We start from the raw sequence: 21723 nt of genomic DNA, 5'->3' as shown, positions 1-21723 counted from the left end.
CATAAACATACATGCCGTTGAGCAACAGATTAGACATCCAGAGACCTGCGTTCTCATTAGAACTCTGCAACTGACCCTGGGTGACCAAAGCCAAACTTAAGGTCTATCTCTAAAGTTGAGCGGGGAATGGAATTGGACTATATGTGTTCTTCAAGATTCTTTCTAGTGATTGTAATCTCTGAGGATGCTCCATTTTGCTTTTAATATTTTTAATGGGTTTTGAGTTCCTAATAAGGACATGTAAATAAAGCATGAGCTTTACATCATATTGTACCTTTCATATAAAAGGATTAATACAAAATGCATTCTAGAATATATGCTCCATATAGTTTGGGACCCCATTTGTCTCATTTATTAGTAAACTAGGAGTTGGATTTTTTTTTAAGGAATTAATACATGTAGCTCAGAAATATAAAATGGAAAGGGAAAATAAAATGAACTTTAGATCTCCAAAAAAATTCTAAAGCAAGGCTCCGTCTGTTGGAAGAGTAATAGCTTGAAGTAGAAAAATTAGAGGACAGATTTTGCTTTTTGTTTTTTGTTTGTTTCCTTGTTTTCCTTAAAGTGTAGAACAAGCTGGCAGAAGATTTCAGGTTAGATGAGGATACATATGTAGGGAACAATTTAATTATTCAGCAAATGTTTGAGTATCATCTACATCTTAGTATACGGGTTCTCTAACACTTTGATCTCAGAACTCCTGTACACTTTAAAAAGTCACTGAGGGGCATGCCACAGTGGCTCAGCAGGCAGAGTTCTCGCCTGCCATGGTGGAGGCCTGGGTTCGATTCCTGGTGCCTGCCCATGCGAAAAAAAAAAAAAATCATTGAGGACCACAAAGAGCTTATGTTTATATGGTTTATATTTATTGATATATACCTTATTGGAAATTAAAACGGAATTTAAAAAATATTAACTTATTTTAAAATAATAATGAGTTCATTATTTGTTAACATTTTTATGAAAAGTATTTTACAAAACAAACAAAAAAATTTAGTGAGATGAGTAGCATTGTTTCACGTTTTTGCAAATCACTTTCATTTCTGGCTTAATGGAAAAGAGCAGGATTCTCGTATTTGCTTCTGTTACAGTATGTCTCGTATCTGTCAGTCTGTTACATTATGCTGTTTTGGTTGAAATATATAAAATATACTTAATCTCGACTTCTAAACTCTTTTTCCTACCAGTTTGACTTTTCTTATTTACTGGCATATGATAAGCACTTAATGATTACTATTCATACATTTCACTGATCCCATTACAGCAGTTCTCAAAGTAGTCTGAAAACCCTGAGATTTCCTGAGAGCCTCTTTTTTCCAACCACGTATCTGGGCAAGGCCACATTTTCTTCTTAAGTCTCTTAAGAGGGCTTAACCACTGTATCAGGGGTGTGAGGATGGAGTAGGGACAGAAGAATGAGAAGGAGTAATAGCACAGAGTATGGAGAAGAGCTTAGTGGAAATATGAGCCAATAGTTGTTAAAATGAACTGCAAAATAAGATGTAAAGAAATTGAAAGATGAAAGAGTAGCTGGTATCATTAAGAAAGAAATTGAATGTTTCTACTACAAGAAGGTATTGAGGTCCTATTTTTTTTTTTAATGAAAATGTTGGGCATTCCTTGATAAGTGAGAACACAACATAGATTGGAGACTTAGGGATGTGGGTTCCTGTTGTGAGGGAGATGAGTAAATCTGGTAGCCAAAAAGCTCAGAGAATTTTAAACATTATGTTATGATTCCGTAAGGAGAGTGCTATATGGAATCCAGGATGCTGCTGCTTTCTGACTTGTTACTCCAGGATTCATCTCTTGGGTGTGTGCGATGATTAATATTCATCACTAAATCTGTGTGTGTTTAAAAACTCTAGATTAGACCATCTTTTTCTAATGCTTCCACGATTCTTCCATAAGGAGAGTAGATTAGTAAATTGTTAAAAACATATGTAATGCCTTTGTTTATATTATAGTGCTTATTTCTGATTGTTTTTTTTTTTTTTTGCTTTTTTTCCAGACCATCCAGACCTTTCAAGTTACCAAAAAGGTAAAATAATCTCATCATTTTATTTAAAAACTTTCATGCTATGCCCCTTCTAGTATTTCTCTCACATCTTGCCACAGTTTCCAGCTTCCCCAGTCATGTTTTCATGAAGGAAAGATTAATTTCCCCTGGGTTGAGGAATCCTGTATCTCTAGAAGTAGTTTTAATCTCAAGGTAGATCTTCAACCCTCAAATTCTATTTATGTTTAATCATTTATATTTGTCTAATTATTTTCCATTCCTTCTTGTAATGGATTGACTTCTCGATGTCTTGCTTGTTGAAGAGAGATACTGTTCTGACAACTGCCATGACTTGAATTAATGGCAGTTTATTTCAAGTGGTTTTTCTGTGTATCTTTCTAAAATTTTTGTTACCGTATTAAGATGAAAGTGTTCTTTATGCAGAGATTTTAAAATTTTATCTTTTCAGTAGAAAAGTTAAAATTTTAAATGGATAAGAGTTTCTGGGAATAAGAAAGCATAGTCTCATCATATGTCCTTATACTTAGTGGTTCCAGATAAAATATCATTACACTTCTGAAACTTTAAGTGGTCTTTGAAGTTCAATTGCCAAAGATTCTTAGATGCTGATAAATCTGAAGCTTGCCTCAGGAGAATTATCACATTTTTTTAAATAAAATTACTACATAAGTCTTAGTAAACTCCCCTCCCATTTTTTGTACAAAAAAAAAGAAAGGGAAAAGATAAAGTAAATATGGCAATAAATATATTAAGAAAATGAACGTTCATTTTTCTAGAAATAATAGGACCTTTTCAAACAACTATATATTTTGCATTTTGAAAAAATGCATACATATTTTTTCTCTGGTATTAGATTGTTGAGTTTTTGTTGTTGTTGTTATTTTAAAGTCCTAATCTCTTCTTTTTTAGTAGGCCCTTACAAATAAGTCTTCAAAAAAACCTTTCCCGATTCCACTTTTGCATCCTCACTGGAAGTAATCTCTTCTTTCATTGACTTCGCAAAACTTTTTATCGGTACTCTTCTACAAACACTTATTTTTTTTTTTTTACTTAGTTTAGTATATATTTGTGTATCTACCCAATTTTCTATATTAGACTGTAAGTTCTTTGAGGGCAAGGTCCATGTCTGCAATTTTTATATTCCCAGAATACTTTTATCTTTACTATTTAATGCTAATTGTTGAATGAATTCATTATTATGCAGAAGAGTTCTGTATCCTGTTTTCCTTTGTGAAATGTCTCAAACTTCAGTCATTCCCCCCTACTAGGTTGATAGTTGGTATACCACTGGAAAAATGTGGTTATTCACATTTTGAAATGCCTACCCTTTCAGGACAAGAGGAATAAGAAAACATCATTAAAGGGAAAAGAAAGGAAGAAACTGAGGGAGAAGAGATATTTAGGAAGAAAAGAATAAATGGCAGTATTAAATATTGCTCAGGTCAAGGAGAATTAAAATAAGACTAGTTATGTCAGTAGAATCTTGAGAACAAAACCCAGGCTGCAGAGGGTAGAGGATCAGGTGGTTAGGAGAAGGCAGCAGGTCCCGAGCACTTACACTCTCAGAAGAAGGGCTCTTTGCTCAGAAGGGAAGGGAGGAAAGAAGAGAATGGTATGAGAAGGGCAGCAGTGAACAAGGGAAAAAAACCTTTGTGGCAAAGAGAGACCTTAGTGTCCAAGAGTCTAAAGGCGAAAGGAAAGAAACATTAAAAAGGAAAGCAATGAAGCACAATCTAGAAAGTGGACAGTCAGGATAAATGCCAGAGGAATGAGTGAATGACTGAGCAAAATCCCGATGGAGAAGGGTCAAGGTACACAGTAGAAGAAGATAATAAAAATAGGGGAAACTTCTTCAGTCTGGTATGAAAATAAAAATTATAGTAGGAGATCTTTGAAATTTAGGAATAAAGCCTTCCTTATTAAATCTCAGCTTTCATGTCGATTTATCTTTAGTTCTCATAGTCATTAAAATAGTAATGATAGGTGTTATTTGGCTAGTATTACAGCTTTAGTGAAAGTGAGGTATAAATCAGTTATAAATCAGTTTATAGATAAACTCCATATAAACTATTATGGTGTTTCAAGCAATAGGCAATACTAGGTTATCCAGTTTTGAAGGCTATAATAGCAGAGCCTTGAACAGTTTTCTGAAGCAGATCCTACTCAGACATTCATATGGTTGGGTGAAACACTGATGCTCGGGAAAGTGGGATGAGTTGACAAGGGAATGAGTCAAAAAAAAAAACTGTTATAGGAATGGATTGCAAGAAACCTTGATTTTAATGTCCAAGTCTCCAAACCAGAGAACACATCCTTTTAATCAAATGATATTTACGGTAGATTGAGCTTAGAATGAACCTCAGTAAGCTAAGATTTTTCAAGAAGTTACTTTATTGTCATTTTATGCTGTCCAAGTACTGTGCCTGGATCCTAAAAGGAAGAATGGTAAAAGACTACTTTAAATTGAGAAATAAAATATATAATAAAAGGTAAAAGATAATTTTTACATTGAGAGTACCATAGCAGCCAGGACTAGAGTCGAAAGGTGTACAGCAGTTGTATCACAATTAGGAAAATATATTGTGGGGGTGTTATTGGAATACAAACAGCCCTTTTAGAATAAGCTCCCACATAATGTCACTTTAGCATAAGTTGGCTTTGTAAGACAGTTAATTTATGTCACTTTAGCATAAGTTGGCCTTTAAGACAGTTAATTTATTTGTTTTGACAGCTATTTCTGATCTGTTTCCAGAGTAAACCCAATAATAAGGTGGCTGAAAATCTGTGAGTATATTTGAGGAACTTCCCATTGGATAATCATGAAAAATCAAGCTTGGCAGTAACATCCTGGTCCAAAATGCCAGGAGCATGCACACTAACTCAGCTCTGCATTTCACCCATGAACAAATTTAATTCAGCTTGCTATTGCTGTTTCCTCATCCTATAAAAAAGGAGGATGAGTACTTGAGATCTGTGTACTATCTGGGGCTTAACCTATTGAATAGAAGCTGTGAACTTTTATATTGCTAGTGCCCTGGATAGAGCTGTAGGCCTTAACTTAGGCAGCTGGTACAGCTGTAGGACCTCAGGGAAAACTGTCACCCTGTCATTCATTGGACAATTTCTGCATGCTGTGTGTTACAGGTGTTACAGAGGGGGGCTGTTACAGGTGTTACAGAGGGGGACTACATTTACAATTAAGTTGAGGTGTTATCTAATGATTTCCAAAATTAGAGAAGAGGTGGACTAGCAGGAGGATGAAAGACAAGTATATGATATACAGAAGAGCTTATGATAGTAAAGATCCTTTTGAAAATTCTTCCAGTGCACATATGGTTTACTTTTCAAAGACAATAATGTACAGGTACTGTATTAGTTAGGGTTCTCTACAGAAACAGAATAAACAGGAAACACAAATATGAAATTTATAAAAGTGTCTCATGTAACTGTGGGAATGCAGAGTCCAAAATCCACAGGGCAGGCTTGAAGCTGACGATTCCGATGGAGAGTCTGGATGAACTCCCCAGGAGAGGGTCAACGGCCGAAGCAGGAAGAGAGCCTTTCTCTTCTGAATCCTCCTTAAAAGGCTTCCAACAATTAGATTAAGCATTACTCATAGAAGGCACTCCCCTTGGCTGATTACAAATGGAATCAGCTGTGGATGCAACTGACATGATCATGATTTAATTCTATGAAATGTCCTCATTGCAACAGACAGGCCAGCACTTGCCCAACCAGACAAACAGGTACCACCACTTGGCCAAATTGACACATGAACCTGACCATGACAGTCCACCCCTTGTCAACTTGGCAGCTATACATATCACCTTAAACCATACCTAACTTCTAAATAAAAAACAATAAAACACGCATTTTTTGTTTCACCTAACAGCACTCAACTGTCCTGCATATAACTGGAAAGACATTAAATCTCTCCCGAATAGGGTGCAAGTCCTTGGGTAATAGTCATTCTTAAGCTTGATATCTTACAACTTAAATAGTACAACGTGAACAAAACAGCATTATAGTCCTCGTTTCTGTAACTGATCACGTGGTCGTAGTTCATTTTTATCACTACCTACTTCCACTACCCATTCCATGTTCCCTTTACCCTCAGTAAGCACTTCAGCTGGCCATGGTTCTTTGCCTAGTGGGGTGACCCAAACCTTCATTCCTGAAGTTTCAAAGCCATTGGTAGTCCTGCCTGGATTGGGTTGTTGCAGTTTTCCATTGATTTTAATCACAGGGCATGGTAGTACTAAAAGATACTCTAGGAGATCTCCTATATTCCAAGAAACTCTTCTTTGCCTCCATTGTGTAGTTGCAGTCCTACTTCCCCCTGATAGTCAGGGTCAGTCACCCCAGACAATAATGTAATCCCCTTCTTAGCTTGTTGGTCCAGGGGCATAAGTAGCCCAAAGTGACCCAGTGGCAGTCTTAGATTCCAGTTCAATGGATCATTGTTGTTTCTCCTGGTGGAAGCACTCCCTCTTTTGGCACTAAAACCTGTAGACCAGCAAAGCTCAGGCTCACTGAGACAGGTAGCAAAAATTTTCCTATGGATCACTAGGGGTAACAGTGATACCACGCCCACTCTTACCCCTTGGTTCTTGGACCCATGGATGCTGGCTATGGGAGAAGCTGCACCATACAGCAGACGCTGATTCAGAGCATATACACCTTCCTGGAGAACATTACCCCACCCTTCAAGGTATTGGCACCTAGTTAGCACCATAATTGAGTTTTTGAAAGACCATTCCACTGTTCTATCAATCCAACTGCTTCTGGATGATAGGGAACATGGTAAGACCAGAGAATTCCATAAGCACGTGCCCATTCCTGCACTTCATTTGCCGTGAAATGTGTTCCTTGATCAGAAGCAATACTGTGTGGAATACTATGACAATGGATAAAGCATTCTCGACTAAGCCCACGGATGGTAGTTTTGGCAGAAGCATTGTGTGCAGGGAAAGCAAACCCATATCTGGAGTATGTGTCTATTCCAGTTACAACAAATTGCTGCCCCTTCCATGAAGGGAGTGGTCCAATATAATCAACCTGCCACCATGTAGCTGGCTGGTCACCTCAGGGAATGGTGCCATATCGGGGGCTGAGCATGTGTCTCTGCTGCTGGCAGATTGGGCACTCAGTAGTGATTATAGCCAAGTCAGCCTTGGTAAATGGAAGTCCATGTTGCTGAGCCCATGCATAACCTCCATCCCTACCACCATAACCACTTTGTTCATGAGCCCATTGGGCAGTGACAGGAGTTGCTGAGGAAAGAGGCTGACTGGTATCCACAGAACGGGTCATCTTATCCACTTGATTATTAAAACCTTCCTCTGCTGAAGTTACCCTCTGGTGCGCATTCACATGGGACACAAATATCTTCATGTTTTTAGCCCACTCAGAAGTAGCCACATACTTCTTCCCCAGACCTCTTTGTCACCAATTTTCCAATTATAGTCTTTCCAAGTCTTGACCATCCAGTGAAACCATTAGCAAAAGCCCAAGAGTCAGTATACAAATGCACCTCTGGCCAGTTCTTCCAAGCAAAATGAACAACCAGGTGCACTGCCCAAAGTTCTGCCCACTGGGAGGATTTCCCCTCACCATTATCCTTCAAGGACACCCCAGAAAGGGGTTGTAGTCCTGCAGCTGTCCACTTTCGGGTGGTACCTGCATATCGTGCTGAACATCTGTAAACCAGGCCCGAATTCTTTCTTCCTCAGTCAATTCACTGTAAGGAACTCCCCAAGAGGCCATAGCTCTGGTCTGGAGAAGGTGATGTGGCAGGAGTGGAGACCATGGGCATTTGGACATCTTCCTCATGTAACTTACTTGTGCCTTCAGGACCTGCTCTGGCCCTATCCCATTTTACAATAGAGCGCTGCTGTGCACACCCAACTTTCTGGCTTGGTGGGTCAGACAACACCCAGCTCATGATAGGCAACTCAGGTCTCATGGTAACTTGGTGGCTCATGGTTAAGCATTCAGTCTCTACTAAGGCCCTGTAGTAGACCAAAAGCTGTTTCTCAAAAGGAGAGTAGTTATCTGCAGCAGATGGTAAGGCTTTGCTCCAAAATTCTAAGGGTCAGCATTGTGATTCTCCTATAGGGGCCTGCCAAAGGCTCCAGACAGCATCTCTATTTGCCACTGACACTTCCAGCACCATTGGATCTGCTGGATCATATGCTCCAAGTGGCAGAGCAGCTTGTACAGCAGCCTGGACCTGTCGCAGAGCCTCCTCTTGTTCAGGTCCCCACTCAAAATTAGCAGCTTTTCTGGTCACTCAATAAATGGGCCAGAGTAGTACACCCAAATGAGGGATATGTTGGGCCAAAATCCAAAGAGCCCAACTAGGCGTTGTGCCTCTTTTTGGTCATAGGAGGGGCCAGATGCAGCAACTTATCCTTCACCTTAGAAGGGATATCTCAACATGCCCCACACCATTGGACATGTAGTAATTTCACTGAGGTGGAAGGCCCCTGTATTTTTGTTGGATTTATCTCCCATCCTCTGACACGCAGATGCCTTACCAGGAAGTCTAGAGTAGTTGCTACTTCTTGCTCATTAGGTCCAATCAACATGATATCATCAATATAATGGACCAGTGTGATGTCTTGTGGGAGGCAGAAATGATCAAGGTCCATGCGGACAAGATTATGACATAGGGCTGGAGAATTGATATACCCCTGAGGTAGGACAGTGAAAGTATATTGCTGATCTTGCCAGCTGAAAGCAAACTGTTTCTGGTGGTCCTTACTAACAGCTATTGAGAAAAAAGCATTTGCCAGATCAGTAGCTGCATGCCAGGTGTCAGGGAATGTACTGATTTGCTCAAGCAATGATACCACATCTGGAACAGCAGCTGCAATTGGAGTTACATACTGGGTGAGCTTACGATAATCCACTGTCATCCTCCAAGACCCATCTGTTTTCTGCACAGGCCACATAGGAGAGTTGAATGGAGATGTGGTAGGATTCACCACCCCTGCATCCTTCAAGTCCCTAAGAGTGGCAGTAATCTCTGCAATCCCTCCAGGAATCCAGTATTGCTTCTGATTTACTATTTTGCTAGGTAGAGGCAGTTCTAGTGGCTTCTACTTGGCCTTTCCCCCCATAATAGTCCTCCCTGCATGAGTTAGAGAGCCAATGTGGGGATTCTGCCAGTTGCTCAGTATGTCTGTTCCAATTATACATTCTGGAACTGGGGAAATAACTACAGAATGGGTCTGGGGGCCCACTGAACCCACTGTGAGATGGACCTGAGCTAAAACTCCATTGATCATCTGGCCTCCATAAACCCCCACTCTGACTGGTGGACCAGAGTGACATTTTGGGTCCCCTGGAATTAATGTCACTTCTGAACAAGTGTCTAATAACCCCCCAAATATCTGATCATTTTCTGTTCCCCAAACCACAGTTACCCTGGTAAAAGGCCGTCAGTCTCCTTGGGGAAGGCTTGGAGGAAGATTTAACTTTGTATATAAATTTGTGGCAGTATAACAGGGTTCTCCCCCAAAGGGACCTGGCCCCCCTTTCATTCAAGGGGCTCTGGGTCTGTAAACTGTCTCAATTCTGGAAATTGATTAAGGGCCTGTGACTCTGTGTTTTTGTAATTCAGGTTAGACTTCTGTTCACTTGACCTAGAGCTCTTTTGTTTATACAGCTCAAACAAGAATGTAGTAGACTGCCCTTCTATTGAATTTCTAGGTACCCCATGATTTACTAGCCAATGCCACAAATCTTGGCAAATGATATAATTTTGGCTCCTGCTTTGAGTTTGTTGTCTATTATAATAGCCACATCTACCCTGTTTTTGGCGATTAAGTGCTGCCACCTGGCTTCTGCCACCTTGGGGTCCAGTCATCCCCATTGTGTTTAAGGATTCCCAATCAGTGACAGCAATTCCTACAGTAATGTCTGACCTACAGAGGAGTGCAGCTACAGAGCTCTTCAGGGATGATGGCAGTAGTCTCACAAATTTATTTCTCAGTGTTCTGGTAAAAAGTGCATCCTCCGGACCTTCCTGGGGTGTAAGAGCAGGCTTTGCATGATAAATCCACTCTAACATTCCAATCTCTTTAAGTCTCTGGATCCCTTCATCTACATTATACCAGGGCAATTCTGGCATTTCAACCTCAGGTAAAGTCAGCCACCTTTTGATCCATGTTTCAACCAACCATCCAAACAAACTGTTAATACCTTTTCTAACCCCTCGAGCTATAACATTGAATGGAAAATCTCTGCTTAATGGGCCCATATCAATAAATTCAGCCTGATCCAGCCTTATAGTCCTCCCACCATTATCCCTCACCCTTAAAATCCATTGCCACACATATTTCCCTGATTCCTGTCTATATAAATTGGAAAACTCACACAATTCTTTTGGAGTTTAATGTACTTCCTCATGTGTGATACTTTGTACCTCACCTTTATGGGCCTGTTGGGACTTTAGTCTAGTTATAGGTCTGGAAGAAATGAGGGGTGGTGGAGGTGGGTCATGAAAAGAATTAGAAATTTCCAAGCCATTTGCTTCAGGGCATTCATTTGCAGTTTCATCTGGTGAAACAGGATTACTCACTCTAGGGCTAATCCCTTCAGGAGGAAGTTGGGGGGCCAACTCCTCAAGGCAGGCTGGAGGTGGAGTGGCTTTGTCCTCAGGGCAGACTATTACAGGGTTATCTAGAGAAGACTCAGCATGACCTAGGGTTTCATCCTCACCCCGGATATCATTATCAATCCATATGTCACCCTCCCATTTTTCAGGGTCCTACTCCTTTCCAATTAATGCCCTCACTTTAATGGCAGACACCATGCAACATTGAGATTTCAGTTTACATTGTAAAATTGCTCCTCTAACAATAAGATTCTGAGTCTGATTTTCAGAGATCTCAAGTCTATAGCTACAGGAAATAAGATTTTCCCTCAGGATACTCACAGAAACTTCTACATCTGTCAGATGACACTTAAGCTTCTCATTTGATGCCTTAAGCCCATCTCTTTCACTCCTTAATGTATCCAGTGTATCTAACAACCACCAGCCAACATCTTTATATCTTATTTCCACAAAACTCTGTAAAGGTGTCAAAAACATTATTCCCCAGAGCCCGGCTTTGTAGAAGCGAAGAATTAGAAGAATCAAATGGTGATATATTGACTATCTCTTTTGCCAACTCACTCCATGGATTGGGAGTGTCATTCTGATTATGGGAATCAGAGTCCGTAGTACCTTTGAGTCCAAAATCCACAGGGCAGGCTGTGAAGCTGCTGATTCTAATGGAGGGTCTGGACGAACTCCACAGGAGAGGCTTACCGGCCAAAGCAGGAAGAGAGCCTGTCTCTTCTGAATCCTCCTTAAAAGGCTTCCAGTGATTAGATTAAGCATCACTCATTGTAGTAGACACTCCCCTTGGCTGATTACAAATGGAATCAGCTGTGGATGCAACTGACATGATCATGATTTAATTCTATGAAATATCCTCATCACAACAGACAGGCCAGCACTTGCCCCAACCAGACAAATAGGTACCACCACTTGGCCAAGTTGACACATGAACCTGCCCATGACAGGTACTTTGAAATTTAGGTGGAATATGTACCTTGAACTGAGAGTCACCAGGAGTGGAATTAGCATACTTAAAAGAAATACAGCAGTGAGATTTATTGGCCATTTTTAATTTCCTTTTACTTCTCCCCTTTTTCTGCTTTATTTGATTTTTAAATCTTGATGTCACAACCATTGTCTAGATTTCATTTTGTACATGAAACTTTTCTTTCCCTGTGTGGCCCCATAGCTATAAGATAGCTCAGAGTAGAAAGTGGGAGAAGCAGAAAGAGCCTTAGCAATTTTGTAGTAGTTAGGAAAAACACTTGTTTGGGTAAAACTTACTCCGAAATAGTTGGGGCTTTCCCCTCATGATGCTTTATGTGCTCAGGATGGTGATCCCATTTCTTAAGTGTGAACAGTTGTCTCTAGGAAAGGTTAGCATGTGAAACATCTGCTGTGTGAAGAAGTGGAATTGTAATATAGTAAGGTTAAAAGTGTTTAGAAGGAATGTGCTGAAATCACTAACGCCATCGAGTTTCCTTACGTAGTCAGTGCATGTGTATGGGATAGAACATGGCTGTGAAATCAAAACCAAACGTTTTGAAAGGGAAGAAATGCTATTATTGAATGAGGTTTTTAAGGTCGCTGTGCATGTGTGTGCAGATGTTTCAAGAACACAAAAGTTATTATATAGGTAAATTAAACCGCAGTATGAAAACTAAGCAATTTGGGACCTCTGCACTCTATTGATAATACGTTTTTAAGTAAAAACGCAGAACTTCTGGTTTATTTTAAAGAAAATTGATCCACTTAAATAAAGTGTAATGAGTAATCATATAAGCCTAAAGCCATTTTTATTGCAGAAGGCTGATATTTTAAGGGTTTAAACTTTTTAAGTCTGAAACAATGAACAAAATGTCTAAAGTGTGCTATTGAGACAAGGGCTTTATTGCTTCAAAACCAGTGACTTTCATTGTTAGTTTGCATTTGGTGGAGGAGGAAGTAAAGTATGAAGAATATTTTTTGTAATGGGTGTGTTCTAGAAATGTGAAATCTTGTGACCACTTGGTATTTACATTTGAACAGCCACAGTCAGCATATTATGATTTATATGTTTTCATTGCATTCAAAATATTTTTTAAAGGTTATTCCATATTAACTAGAAAATTTTTCATTAATGAGTTTTCAGATTCACAATTTGCAATCTAGTGAATAATGTCCAAACTTGGAATCTATGTGATTTTGCATAGAGAAATTAACTATTAAGTATGGCTTAAGAATTTGATTTTTAAATGTCGATTTTGGGACGCAGACATTTGTGGAAAGTTTAGTTATTCCTAATGTCTTTTGTTTCTCTTTTGGTTGAAGAGAGTAGATAGCATAATGTTAAGGGGCCAGATCCTAGAATCAGAGTACCTAGGTTACTAGCTTTGTGATTTTGAACAGATTACTAAACCTCTCTGTGCCTCAGCTTCATCTCACAAGATTGTTGTGAGAATTTATTGAAATGCTAATATATATAAAGTACAAGAGTGACTAGTATACTTCAGTGAGTGTTGGCTGTTATTATTATTTATTTGTTTTCATAAGATTATACTTTAAAAGAACGAGTGAAATGCTTGGAAAGTGCTCCCTTAGAGCATAATTGTTTTATTTAAATTTACTTATTAGAGGTAATTTGAAGTAACTATTCCCATAAAGCTAGATCTGTGAAGTTAAGAGTTCAGGATATCAAAATCAGTAATGTCTTCGTGGAGACATTTAGTAGCTTTTTTCAGAATGACATTTAGAGCCACCAGTTTCATTTGTAGCTGCTTTCATGATTTCAAGGAAATAACTCACAATGGTATGAATAAGAAGCCTATTTTAAATGAGCCAGAAATAACTATCACAGCAGCCAAGTGAGCAAGCCTTGTTAAAAATTTGGGAATAATGGCCCACAAGTTTCTTTTTTTTCCTTCTTCTAACAAAGATTCAACAAACCTAAAGTTGGCAGAATTCATTTTGAATTTTGGAAAAAGCTTACTTTAGGCAGCTTCTATTGGGCACTCAATTCACGTCAAGACCTGGAAGTATCAAGATAACAAAATAATAAGGCATGAACTATGCCTCTTAGAATTTGGAGGGGAATACAGAAACAGATCTTTCACTAAAAGGTGGTGATTGAGAGTATGGAGAGGGCATCTGGAAGAAAGCACTTGATGATAGGATTTGGTAAGAGAAAGTCAGAAAATTTCAAAGTCAAAAAATTTGGTAAGAGACTAATACTAAACTATAAAGGGATAGAGAGTACAAGTGGGATAGGTACATGAGTGTTTGTTCATTTATTCAGTAGCTATTTATTGAACACTTGCTAAAATGCACTGGTCTAGACACTGAGCAAAAGTTTCTGCCTTCATGGAACTCACAGTCTAACATATTTTCATTGTTTTTTATGTATTTATGATTTTTCTAAAAAGAGCACATGGAAAATGAAGAAATGGAGATAGAGTATATTTTTCTCCCCAAGAGTCTTGGCTAAGGTGGGAATAAAGAAAGGATAGTAGCTAGAAGGAAAGTTATAGGTTAATGGGAAATTTTTGGTTTGGTTTGGTTCTTTTTAATATTTATGCTATGTAAACTTGTTTATAGGCTGAGTTATTTTTTGAAGAATTGATAGAGCAAAGGTATGGAGAAAGGAAATAATTTGAAAAACAAAAGTTCTGAAAGAGACTGAAAGGAGGATGGATCTTCTGTCAAAATTTGTTAACTTATGTTCACCTTTCTTCCCACTTAATGAAGTGTGGATTTTAGATATTCTTTTTCCCAGGCGTAGATGAAGGTATACAACATTTATCAAACATAGCGGTTATTCTAACTCTTACTAGCCTGTGACATGTGGCTACTACTACCTTATCATAAAAATGAGAGAGGGAAATGATCGTGTATTTTTTCTACTATGATTGCCTATAAAATACTTATAATCACATTAGATCTTTTATTGATAAATGGCTGTACTTTTAGGTCCTAAATATGAGGATTTAACAAATTACTCTCTTAGGAAGCAGAATACTTTATATGGCTTCTAAGAGGCCTTCTTTGTGATGTCTCTCTGCTTTTGTAGCTATGCAGCCCTGATAGCCGACTGGCCGGTGGTGGTCTTGGGCTTGTGCACTGTATTTATTGTGGTCTGTGCCTTGGTTGGAGTACTAGTGCCAGAGCTTCCTGACTTCTCTGATCCACTGCTGGTAAGGAGAATTGAGCCAATGGAATTTGTTACCAAAAAATGAAGTATTTTGGGTGCACAGGTGGTTCAGTGGTAGAATGCATGCCTTCCATGCAAGAGACCTGGACTCGGTTCCTGGGCCATGCACCCAAAAAAAGTATTTTAATTTATGTTCCGTTATGTTCTTTAATATCCTGTTTCTGCTAAAACCTTCTCAGTAGGTACCCAACTCTCTTTCTGAAAAGGAAAGACATGTCTTATTTGTTTTTTCAAATATCAAAGAGCATGACTTGCTTGCATTAAAAAATTTGGAGATTTTGCTTCTTTGTCCCCATATTGCAGCCTTAAGGTAATAAATTAGAGCACCTGCATACCATAAAAAGATTTTCATAACGTCTTTAAAACGAGTTTCTCTTTTTTTCCTCCCAAAAAAAAAGTTTAAAAAATTTCAGTGTTACTAACAGAGAGCAAGATCTGTTTTTAAGTAAATGTTCCTCTGGAGTGGGATAATAATTTCTTCCTTTAATAATGATCAAGGATAATGATACTCTTTACACTGTTAACACTGTAACATGCATAACATATTTCAATTTGATGATAATTTTTAAGTATTTGCTAAATGCTTAGGTATGAATTAGAAACGTAAGCTTCTGATAAGATTTTCCCCCTCTTCCCTGAGACATGTAGCATACCAAAGAATCAAGCCTGCTTTGTCAAAATAAATAGGTTATTATCACGTTAAGTCATCTTGTTTTAATGCAGTTCACCTCTGGAGTAGCTGTGAGAAACATCTATGTTTTCATTTGAAAGTTTTGTATCACCTTGACATTGCTTTCCCAAGCTGTTATTATAACTATACATAGCCTAAAATGAAATACACTAATGGGAATTTGTGATATTTTACCTTAGGGTTTTGAACCAAGAGGGACTGCAATAGGCCAGAGACTGGTCACATGGAATAACATGGTGAAAAACACAGGATACAAAGCAACATTAGCAAATTACCCTTTTAAATATGCAGATGAACAAGCCAAAAGGTAATCGTTTGAATTTATATATTATATATTATCTAAATTTTAGACAAAGGATTGCTCAGTGAATTCCACTTTTAAACACCTCATGGGCAAAAAGGTTAAATGTAAAAGGTGTGGCTCCAGATCTTTTGCGACTGAATTTAACTTCTCATTGTCTTTTAGAATTTTGTTGTATTAGCATGGAAAGGTAAGGTTATTTTTCTCTCTCTTTCAGAAGCGAGAAAAGTTAATATTGGTGGCTTATATCTAATCCTTTCAACTTAATTACGAGCAATAAATAGGCCCTGACTTCAAGGATATACAGTTACCATTATACTTATGGACCTTGAAATAGCTAGAGCCTTATTGAAGATCAAATTGTTGTTCCATTTCAGCCATCGGGATGATAGATGGTCAGATGATCATTATGAAAGAGAGAAAAGAGAAGTTGACTGGAACTTCCACAAAGATAGCTTCTTCTGCGACGTTCCAAGTAAGTAAAGCTAGCTGGGCATCATAGATAAACAAATCTCTTAGCAGTAGCTTTCAAGATTGAACATGATTATACTCTAGACCGACAGGAGTATGTGACTAAATAATCATATTATCACTGTTTCTATTGTGCATAAAGAAATTTTAGCCTAATTAACATTTTATTTTGTTTATCTAGATCAACCACTAATCTGAATTTATTTACCTATAATAAAAAATAATCATGGGATTGAGAAAACCTTCTTGATTAAAAAGGGGGAGAGAGAAATAAGATAAAGTTTCAATGGCTGAGAGATTTCAAATAGAGTTGAGAGGTTATCCTGGAAGTTTTTTTTATGCATTGTATAGATATCCATTTTTAGTTTATGCTATATTAGAGTGGCTGAAGGGAAGTATCTGAAACTGTTGAGCTGTGTTCCAGTAGCCTTGATTCTAAAAGATGATGGTATAACTGTATAGCTTTTATAGTGTGACCATGTGATTGTGAAAACCTTGTGTTTGATGCTCCTTTTATCCAGGGTGTGGACAGATGAGTAAAAAAATAAGGGTTAAATAATAATAATAATAGCAAGGGATAAAGGGTAAAAAACTGGGTAGACCACCACTGACTACTGGTGGTCAGTGAGAGGGAGGGATAAGGGTTATGGGATGTATGAGTTTTTTCTTTTTATTTTTCTGGAGTGATCCAAATGTTCTAAAAATGATCATGGTGATGAATACACAACTATGTGATGATATTGTGAGCCATTGGTTGTATACTACAATTGAACTGTATATGTGCAAAGATTTCTCCTTAAAAATGTATTTTTTAAAAAAAAGCAATAAGAAAGAGATGACTGAGTTATATTCAGTTTTAAGGAAGCTGTACATCTAATAAAATTCTTTAGCTTGCCCAAATTTCAAGTTATTTTTTAAATTCCCTGTACTGCCTATTTAAAAGATATTTTACATGAAGTAACAAATACATTTTTGGAGATTGAATTCTGAAATAATCTACTGTACTATAAAAAATATTATTTTAAAGTTTTGAGTCATTCAAACAGCATATATTAAGAGCCAAGAACCTTCTATGTGCCTGCCTCAGCTCTTGGCAGTAGAGATAGAGAGACGAATAAAATAAAGTCCAGGGGTAGGATGTTTCAGGGGCCTGGTATGTAATAAAATGAGTAAAGCTAGTTGGGTATCAGACAGAAGAAAGTGATGGTGATTGTGGGGAACTAGAGAATGCCTACCCTATCTAAAGAAATCAGATGCTACCTAGACACAACAGAACGTGGCCTTATAGAAATGAGGGCCCAGATGTTCTAAGAATTTTCAGAGGCCAGGATTCCAGATTTTAATATGGAATCTCCAGATCTCTAAACATTGGCAAAACATTCACTATGCAGGTGAAACAAGATTTTTTGTGGCCGATAGCTTAATCACCGTGCAGCTACCAGGAGAGAAGGAGCACATGACCTAGAAAAAATACATATAAGTATGTAGGTCACTGATTAACCCTAGTGATTAAGAAGGGGAGAGTTGTTGATAATTACAATTTCTGATTAACTAAATAATATTAACATTAAAGCTCTTTCAGATTCAGCTATTTGGCTGTTGTTGAAAATCTCTTTTAAATGTCTATTTTCCCATTTTATTAAATTATTAAAGGACGTGATTGGATATTGTTTCTAGATCTGGGCAGTTCTCAGGGTCTTTATTTCAAAAATTACTTTACTATATAGTAATAGAAAGATAAAAAGTCAATTAGGCAAAGTCTTATACTGATCCTAAGAAACTGTAAGTTTATGTTTTTCTTTTTGTCTCTTCTCTTTCAAAATATATTAGGGAAAAAAACATATTAGAAAAGTTAAACTCTGGTTAGTTTCATTGTTCTAGTTAGTTGATTTCTCTCAATCAAATTGGTACTATAAGTTATTGCTTAACCAACATATTAGTCAATATCTTAACCTGGAAGAATATTAGCAAATCCATGAAATACATTATTGTTTATATTTCAGTATTTAACTCTAATTTATTTTCACATGAGTAATAGGTTCTGCCTTGATTAAAGCCTTTACAGACTCTGTGTAAATGAAAATGTTTTCATTCATGTGAAAGGCTTATTGTGCTCTCCAAAGTCAATCAGCATAAGATAGAGCCATTTGATGAAGAGTCTACTAAAGAAGACTTCATGATTACAACTAAAACTTTTAGTAATGAAGTGTACATCTTAAATTTGCAAATTGGTTTTCTTTGTTAGCACATTTAGACATTTTAGATAACATAAAATTAACCTACTTTGTTGTATTTGGTTCATGTTAAGTCTTTTCTAATGACTGACAAGGCAAAAACAGTATTTGTTGAGCATTTGTTATTCATTACTTATTTGTTCTTTGTGTCTGGCTTATTTCACTAAATATGATGTCTTCAGGGTTCATCCATGTGGTTGCATGTATCAGAATGTCATTCTTTTTTATGGCTAAACAATATCCCATTATATGTTTTTTTAGTTTTGCTAGACTTCTGAAAGCAAGGTACCATAAAATGGGTTGGCTTTTAACAAAATAGGAATGTATTAGCTTACAAGCTTAAAGTTTTAAAGAGGCTGTGAAAATGTCCAAATCAAGCCATCATCAGGACAATGCTTTCTTCTTGAAGACTAGCTACTAGCAATCCTGGATTCCTCTGTCACATGGCAAGAAACATAGTGGCATCTGCTGTTTACTCCCTTCTCTTGCAGGTTTCCTTGCTTTCAGCTTCTTGTTCCCTGACTTTCTCTTTGTCTGAATTTCATTTCCTAATACAGGACTCCAGTACGAGGATTAAGACCTACCCTGGACCACACCCTAACTGAAGTGACCTCGTGAAAACCTACTTGCAATAGGTTTATACTCATAGGAATGGATTAGCTTTAAGAACATGATTTTCTGGAGTACATACAGTTCCAAAGCACCACATGTATAAATACCACGTTTTGTTTATCCATTCATCTATTGATGGACATTTGGGTTGTTTCCACTTTGGACAATTGTAAATCATGCTACTATGAACATTGGTGCAGAAATGTCTGTTCAAGTTCCTGCTGTCAATTCTTTTTGTTGTTCTTATTGTTAAGAGAAATTGTAGATTTACAGAAAAATCATGCATAAAATACGGCGTTTCCATACAGCATCCTATTATTGACACCTTGCATAGTGGTAGAATGCTCTCGCCTTACATGCGGGAGACCCGGTTTCAATTCTGGGACCATGCACCCCCCCAAAAAAAAAAACAATAACAAACAAACAAACAAAAACTATAATCTATCATTTATGTGCTGGCTTAAAATGATGTATGTACCCTAGAAAAGCCATGTTTAAATCCTAACCCCATTTTGTAAAGGCAGCTGTTTGTTCTTATCCCTATTCAGTATTATACGTTTGAAACTGTAATTAGATCACCTCCCTGGAGATGTGATTTAATCAAGAGTGGTTGTTAAGCTGGATTAGGTAGAGGCGTGTCTCCACCCATTTGGTTCGGTCTTGGTTAGTTTCTTAAGTCCTATAAAAGGGGAAACATTTTGGAGAATAAGAGATTCAGAGAGAGCAGAGCAGAATTACATAGCCAGGAGAAGCAGAGTCTACCAGCCAGTGACCTTTGGAGATGAAGAAGGAATATGCCTCCTGGGGAGCTTCATGAAACAGGAAGCCAGGAAAAGAAGCTAGCAGATGATGCCATGCTCACCATGTGCCCTTCCACTTGAGAAAGAAACCCTGAACTTCATCGGCCTTCTTGAACCAAGGTATCTCTCCCTGGATGCCTTAGATTGGACATTTCTATAGTCTTACTTTAATTGGTACATTTTCTCGGCTTTAGAACTATAAACTACCAACTTATTAAATTCCCCCTTTTAAAAACCATTCTGTTTCTGGTATATTGTATTCCGGCAGCTAGCAAACTAAAACAGTTTATAATAGGATTTACTGTTTGTGTTGTGCACTCCTATGTGATTTTTTTTTTTTTTTTTTTAGTTTTTATTCAAATAACATATTGTTTTCAGTTTGCTAAAGCTGCTAGGATGCAATATACCCGAAATGGGTTGGCTTTTACAATGGGAATTTGTTAGCTTACAAATATACCCGTGCAAGCCCATAAAAATGTCCAAATGAAGGCATCAGCAGGACAATACCTTCTGTGAAAAAAGGCCACCAGCATGTGGGACACCTCTGTCACATGGAAACGCACATGGCTGGTGCCTGCTGGTCCTTCTCTCCTGGTTTCATTGTTTTCAGCTTCTGACTTTAGTGGCTTCCTCTCTCAGCTCCTCTGAGGACTTTTGCTCTCTAAATTCTCTGAGCTTTTTTTGTCTTTTATCTTCCCATTAAGAACTCCAGTAAAAGAAGTAAGACCCACTGTTTTAGTTTGCTCATGCTGCCGGAATGCAGTATACCAGAAATAGGTTGGCTTTTATAAAGGGGATTCATTAAGTTGCAAGTTTATATTTCTAAGGCTATAAAAATGTCCAAACTAAGGCATCCAGATAAAGATACCTTGACTTAAAAAGAGACCAGTGGTGTCTGGAACATCTTTATCAGCTGGGAAGGCACATAGTTGGATCTGCTGGCCCTTTGGCTTCTGGTTTCAAACAGCTTCCCTGTGGGCATTTTGTTTCTGCATTTCAGAATGTCTCTATCAGTGTCACCTCTGAGCTTTTTCCAAAATGGTTCTCTCTTAACGGACTCCAGTAAGCATATTAAGAACCACCTTAAATGGGCAGAGATACATCTCTATGGAAACCCCTTATCAAAAGGTCCTACCCTAAATAAGGTCTGTCCCCAGGAGACTGGATTAGGAAAAAGAATATGGCTTTTCTGGAGTACATAACAATTTCAAACCAGCACATACTACCCCAAAAGATATGTTCTTCCATATACAAAAACATTCATTCCATCACAATATCACAAAAGGTTTAAACCGTTTCAGTAACAATTCTAATACAATACAAAGTCAGAAACAGTACAAAATCTTGTCAAAGTCAGTTACAATGATGGTCTGCCCTACGGCAAAATATTCTCCTCTGGCTTTGTGAAGCTCAGAAGTTGTCTGCTGCCAATATACAAAAGAGAAACAGTCATAGGATCATGCCCCCAGTGCCATAGGGAGAAATTGAAAGGAAAACAGGGGTCACAGGACCCATGCAGTTCCAAAAACCTGCAGGGTATATTCCATTACTCTATTCCTAATTTTCTAAGTGCTTTTATCAGAACAGGTACTGGATTTTGTCAAATGCCTTTTATGAGTCAATTGAGATGATCATACAGGGTTTTTTCCCTTCATTCTGTTAATGTGGAGTATTACATTAATTGATTTTCTTATGTTGAACCACCCTTGCATATCTGAGATAAATACTACTTGGTCATGATGTATAATACCTTTAATATGCTGTTGGATTTGATTTGCTAGTTGATTTTTTTAATCT

The 21723-nt window shown here is 37.8% G+C and overlaps 1 protein-coding gene across 23 annotated transcripts in view; it reads left to right on the top strand.

The window, feature by feature from the left end:
• Positions 1 to 21723, top strand: part of DISP1 (dispatched RND transporter family member 1) — a 290651-nt gene that overhangs the window by 233884 nt on the left and 35044 nt on the right. For 19 of the 23 annotated variants that reach the window (XM_077149181.1, XM_077149166.1, XM_077149186.1 and 16 more), the window contains 4 exons: positions 2012 to 2041; positions 14677 to 14800; positions 15688 to 15815; positions 16187 to 16284. In XM_077149181.1, the coding sequence (XP_077005296.1) occupies positions 2012 to 2041; positions 14677 to 14800; positions 15688 to 15815; positions 16187 to 16284 (380 nt within the window). Of the gene's footprint in view, positions 1 to 2011; positions 2042 to 4751; positions 4805 to 14676; positions 14801 to 15687; positions 15816 to 16186; positions 16285 to 16958; positions 17761 to 21723 lie in introns of those variants that run through there. The other 4 variants (XM_077149183.1, XM_077149182.1, XM_077149189.1 and 1 more) reach the window with 4 other exon arrangements.

Source organism: Tamandua tetradactyla, chromosome 2, assembly GCF_023851605.1.
Source record: "Tamandua tetradactyla isolate mTamTet1 chromosome 2, mTamTet1.pri, whole genome shotgun sequence".
Lineage (NCBI taxonomy): Eukaryota > Metazoa > Chordata > Mammalia > Pilosa > Myrmecophagidae > Tamandua > Tamandua tetradactyla.
Note: the sequence above shows the minus strand (reverse complement) of the source record. Positions and strands in the feature narration are given on the sequence as shown.